This window comes from Meleagris gallopavo, chromosome 1 (genome assembly GCF_000146605.3).
Source record: "Meleagris gallopavo isolate NT-WF06-2002-E0010 breed Aviagen turkey brand Nicholas breeding stock chromosome 1, Turkey_5.1, whole genome shotgun sequence".
NCBI classification, from domain to species: domain Eukaryota; kingdom Metazoa; phylum Chordata; class Aves; order Galliformes; family Phasianidae; genus Meleagris; species Meleagris gallopavo.
The window spans coordinates 75302284-75308197 of NC_015011.2; the positions used below are offsets into that span (position 1 = coordinate 75302284).

General features: G+C 39.7%; 1 protein-coding gene across 1 annotated transcript; it reads left to right on the forward strand.

Annotated features, from left to right (window-relative positions):
* The first annotated feature begins 2454 nt into the window (after positions 1-2454).
* LOC100550171 (olfactory receptor 10AC1-like) lies at positions 2455-5758 on the forward strand. The gene has a single exon (XM_019617997.1). It carries the CDS (start codon positions 2455-2457, stop codon positions 3454-3456), a length of 1002 nt encoding a protein of 333 aa, XP_019473542.1. The 3' UTR covers positions 3457-5758.
* Positions 5759-5914: the final 156 nt, after the last annotated feature.

The window sequence follows — 5914 nt, forward strand, 5'->3', positions numbered from 1 at the left end:
TCTCAGTTCAATCCATTGCTAAACAGCGATTTCATCTGACTCAGTAAGAAATAATGGATTGTATTAACTGGTGAAAATACCACACATAATTCCACAGATTGGTTTAAAGCCTCTATATTTGTTTTGCTTTGCTTTTAAGTGTGAGTTTGATTTAAACATTAACTTGATTTAAAAAGAGCAGCAATGCATTCTGTTAGGTAAATTGTTGCCATTTTGGGATGCAAACCTGCCCAGAGAATAATCAGCTCCTTCCAGATTGTTTGGTGGAAGAAATAAATAACAACTTCAGTGTTACAACACTGTTTTCCTCTGAAGTTGAACATGCATTTTCTTGCTTGGTTTACAGAAAAACTGCAAAGCTCCTTTCCTTAGGAGGAGTGGAACCGCCTGTCATTCATGCAGGAGGGCAGAGACAGTGGTGAAGAAGAAAGACCTCTGTGTCATACTATATATAGGGAGGTCAGTCCTGTGGAAGATAAGAAGTCATAATTCTGAAGTGCTGAAAAAAAACACTAGCTCTGGGGAGCACTCAAAGCCAGAGAGTACCCCAGACAGGGAGAAATAAAATCTCAGCCCAGACAGAACTGGGCACATCATCAAGAGGAAGAGGTCTGTATTTCTTTATCTTCTAACTCACAGAAGGTATGTTGCCACTGAAGTGATCATTTCCAAATGAAAGGAAGAGAAACCTGTTTCCTCTTCACTCTTCAGTCTTGCGTTTAGTAGAATCCTCTTAGAGTCTCAGTACCAAGAGTGAAGGAAGCCTCAGTTGGTCTGCGCTGATTGAGTGTACAGTCTTGAGATCATGTATCTATTCCTGTTCCCTGCCAAGACCTCCTGTTTGCACATAGCATCAAGAAACTGTTATAGCTGGACTGCTTAGAATAGCTAGTGTGTGTGTGTGTGTGTGTGTGTGTTATGAACTTACGCAGATATTTCATTCCTAGCTTTGCATATGAGATTATATAATTGTACATGTTTTCATTACCCACCTGTGTCCCCAAATGTTTTGAATAATGAAGAGATGTGTAGGCTTATGAGATTCACCTCTTCAACTGTACTTCTGGAGGTTTTTTTTTTGAGATATCTACTTTCCAGGAAATTCCCTCTCTCCACTAATATTTCTTTTATCAACTTCAAATTTCTTTTATTTTCCCATGATGACATTAGAGCATTTTATGTAATTTTCAGCCTTTTTCATACTTAAATATTGATGTGTTGTTTTTTTTTAATTATTTCATGCAAGAAAAACTCTTTAAGGAATCTCTACTTTTATCCCAGTATACAGTAAAGTAAAGAAAGAATTTGATTTATTACTTGTAATAAATGTTGCTTTACATGATGCACATGTAAGCAATGGACACTGTTCATCCACTGTGACTATATGCAATATATTATTATACTGTTCTCTATGCCCTTAAATTTACTAGATCTTTACAGTTTCAACAGGCTTGTAACACTCTACATATCTAGGAACTTAATATTCTTCTTCTGACATGTGTAGTCTCATTTTCTCCAAGTCCAAGATAATAACTTTGTATTTGCCTTAGAAAAAATATTATACAAAGTATGTTGACAAAGATGCCTTCAGTTTTTGAGTTTGGAAATCGGATTATATAACTGTGATACCACAATTCTGAGGTGCGCATAAAGATAAAAGCAGCCAAAATGTTAACTCCAATTTTGGAATCCTCATGTCTAGCCACCAACATCTTCTGTTTAAAATCCTGTTTCAGTACAAACTGTGAGGCAGCTCCATGATGGAGAACGAAGGAGTCAGTCAGTGAGGACCTGAAATGCCCATTAAATGGGATCAGATGTGGAGCAGAAACTCCAGCCCACTGCCTGTTTTGTCTTTGTACATCCCTGGCATGAATATAGAGAGATGTAATATTGGTGCGAAAGAGAACAAATCTATCTGCCTGGGGATGGAAGCACCAGAAGGAGCAGTAGAAGAATGTCTGTAAGGCACCTAGGTGTTGTTGGCACCTAGATTAGCAGGTCATCTTAGCATATCTCCACATAGTTTCTTACAGCATTCAGATCAGGATGGAGAGGCAAATGATGATTTTCAAAGGCAGGACAGAATTAAAAGACTAATCAGTGTCAACTGCTAGGTACCTAAGACATGTTCAAAAAATACATATTGTCATCAACATAAGAACAACTCAAAACAAGTGATGAAGATTCAACAGTTGATATTCCTCATGACTAGTTTCAAAGGAGAGAATCCTGGGCAGATAATTGGGCAAAAATACATTGGTGATTATGAGAACATGGGTGGGAAAGTCTGCAAATTTATGTTTTACACAAGAATCACCTCACTCCCCATAAGACCTCACAATGAGCTTTACTACACTGGCTCTACACACTTGCAACATAATTTCATATGTGGAATTGAATACCAGGCATCAGGTCAAATTCAACTATCTCCCTCTGTTTTTCTCCCTGTAGATGCCATGTGAAGGCTGCATGGAGAGGGACAATGAGAGCACTGATGCAACCATGGAGTTCCTCCTTCTTGGCTTCTCTGAGCTGTTCTGTCTGCGGGTCTTCCTCTTTCTTATCTTTCTCATCATCCATTTGGTCACACTGGCCGGGAATACGATGATCTTCATTGCTGTGTTTATGGAGCACTCTCGTCCTCCCATGCTTTTCTTCCTCTGCCAGCTCTCTATCATTGAGCTTTGCTACACCTTAGTCATTGTCCCTAAGGCACTCCTTGGCCTGATGGTTATGAATGGCATCACCATTTCCTTCACAGGCTGTGCTGCCCAGATGTACCTTTTTGTGGGACTCGGTGGAGCTGAGTGCTTTCTCCTGGCAGCCATGTCGTATGACCGCTACATTGCCATCTGCCAGCCCCTACACTATGCAGTGGTGATGAGCGAGGGACTCTGTCTTAGGCTGTGCATAGCATGCTGTCTGGGAGGCTTTGCTGTTGCCCTGGGGTTGACAGTGTCTGTTTTCCACTTACCTTTCTGTCAGTCACATCACATCAACCACTTCTTCTGTGACATCCCCGCAGTGCTGCACCTGGCCTGCACACACAGCTACACCCCCGAGCTTCCCCTGCTGGCGGCCTGCGTGCTCCTCCTGCTACTTCCCTTAGTCCTGATCCTGACCTCTTACGTGTGTATTGCTGCTGTTTTGCTACGTATCACTTCCTCCCTCAGAAGGGGCAAGGCCTTTTCCACCTGCTTTTCACACTTGGCCATCACCTTGCTACACTATGGATGTGCCTCCTTCATGTACATTCGTCCTAAGTCCAGTTACTCACCAGCTCGAGACAAGATGGTTTCTCTAGTCTACACCAATATTACTCCATTACTATACCCCCTTATTTATAGCTTGAGGAACAAGGAAATCAGAGGAGTCCTAAGGAAAATGTTGAGGAGGAAGAGAATAGCTCAGCAGAACTGGGGTACTATCAGAGCTGTTACAGATGTGAACTAAATTGTAGGAGAAGAAATGTTTTCGTTGGAAATGCAGCCCTTCTAACTTGGCTAGGACAAGAGTCTCTATAGACTACACTACGGTAAATATCCAGGCAGAATACAACATGCACTGATGTATTTTTGACAAAATGACATCTCAGCCTACAAAGAAAAAGAAAGTAGGAAAAGGAACAACAAAAAAAAAGCCTCTAACATAACACTACTTAAAGGGAAAAGTTGTATCAATTTGTGAGTAAGAAGAACTTTGATCAGTTTATGGTATCACTTCTGTGATCATATATATACCCATACTTACATTTACAGTTATCTCAGCATGCTCAAAAGATCAACACAAAATTATTTAGTGCTGCTGACTTGTTTTCGTTATTTTTCTATCAAGAAGTAAGTAGATACTGGAAACTGAAAGGCAATAAATATTTTTAGTCTGGTAAGTTTTCCAGCACAAAAAACATGAAGGGCATTATTAGAAGGTTACAAAAAGAAATACTGTGTTTTGAAAGAAGTGGAAATTAAGCTATGATTTTCTCCAAATTTAGCATAAGGTTGCACTTCTAACATTCCATCACAAGTGAAAAGATCATCAGTGTAAACTCATCTTACTTCGAATTATCCTAGGTAATGAAAATGAAAATGCCACTGATTTGACAGGAGAATGACTTTCCTATGAGTCTTTTACAGGAGAAACATTTCCTTTTATAGGGAGATGCTTTAGATTTAGACTGTTCCTATGGCAACACTCAGATACAGGTCTTATCATGTAGTTTTTATCAGGAAAGACTGCATCATGTAAATAAGAATGCCCGAGGAGTGTTAAAATCCATCAGCATAAATCTTACATAAATCTAACAATACTGCTGCTGCAACTACTGTTGTTGCTATGCCAAAACCAGTGAGAATTCTAGCATATGCTGCAATGCAGCAGACATAAGAATCTGAAATGTGCACAGCAGTGTTATTTCGTGTGTTTAGAATCAGAGAACCATCAAGGTTGGAATAGACCTCTAAGATCACCTGGTACAACCATCCACCTACACCAATATTTTCCCAATAAACCATATCCCTTATTATAATATCTGAACATTACTTGAACACCTCTAGAGACAATGACTTCACCACCTCCCTGCACAGCCCATCCCAGCACCTGACCACTCTTTCAGAGAAGAAACTTCTCCTAATATCCAATCTACATGTAAGCAGAACAGGATAATTTAGACAAATGTGAAAATATCAGGAAGAGTGGTGAAAAAGCAACTTCAGTATTTTATTTATTACTTTACTGCCCCATGGCTCTTCAAAGCACCAAATGGACCTTGTGACTCAGATCTTATATATGAAATTATTGAGAGAAAAAAAAAAAAGACTTGTTTTTACTTCTCTGTCTAATTCAAAGGTAATTCAGCACCCACCTGCCTTCTGATCTCTCCCCTAGAAGACTGGGAGAGCAGAGTGATATTTGCTTTTTCCGGGCTACAATCATTAAAAATTATTGTAAGTGGATTTGACCAGCCCTGTACTGGCTGTACTGGCCCTGTAACTGAATAACTTGACTTAGACTCCTCTGACAAAAGAGAAATATGAAATGTAAAACTCACATTAAAAGCTATCCTCAAGTTGACAGTCTGGTCAGGCTAAAATATTAACATAAAATATTGGCTCTGATGTCAATGAATATCCAGTTATTGCCGTGAGCAAAAATTTAGCAGCATTGTTTTAAATGATCAGTATTGTAGTGAACATTTTAAATCATCGGCCAGGAATTCCAGAGGCCAGGACTTCTCAATAAAAGCACATTACTTACTAATAGAGAAACGCTTTAGAACTATGTTAGAGAAGTTCTTTGCATCAAATACTATTTAGGGATTTAAAGATGGTAAATAACTGTAAGAAGCATGGGACAGAACTGATGCCTCAAATGCAAAATCTCTCAAGTCAAATCAGGCTTTGAAGTTTATCCTGCTGTAAGCAGTGGGCTGGGCTAGAGATCTCCAGAGGTCCCTTCTGAAGTTAGTAAAAGTAGAGATTTCTACCCTGTCTTTTAGAAGGTACTGACATGCTTATATACATGGCAAGAAAAAAAAGGAGCAGAAAGACAATGTGGTTTAAATAGAACTTTGGTAGAGGCCCTCGCATCTTTATGGCTGTTGTAAGGTTGGGATAACAAGAGACGTAAGTATTGTCTTAGAGATTAGCAGGACTCTGCCCTAGAGATGTTTCTCATGGATAGATATCGGTCAAGGGCACTTCAGTAGATCTGTCCTTGCCGCGGATAGCGTCCTAATCAGATTGTTCTCAAGCGGGGAAGCACGACAGTACTCAATATGAGTGATCAAGCTTCATTTTATTGCTGCACACACAGAGTTTATATATGATTCTACTACACATGTGTTCACCTACTATTGGAGCACAAGGTGGGCGTCTAGGTGGGCTGCCTAGCTTTAACCAATGCTCAGCCAGCA

Coding starts and splice junctions, on each gene's coding strand:
- LOC100550171 (XM_019617997.1), top strand. CDS start 2,455: ATGCCATGTGAAGGCTGCATGGAGAGGGACAATGAGAGCACTGATGCA.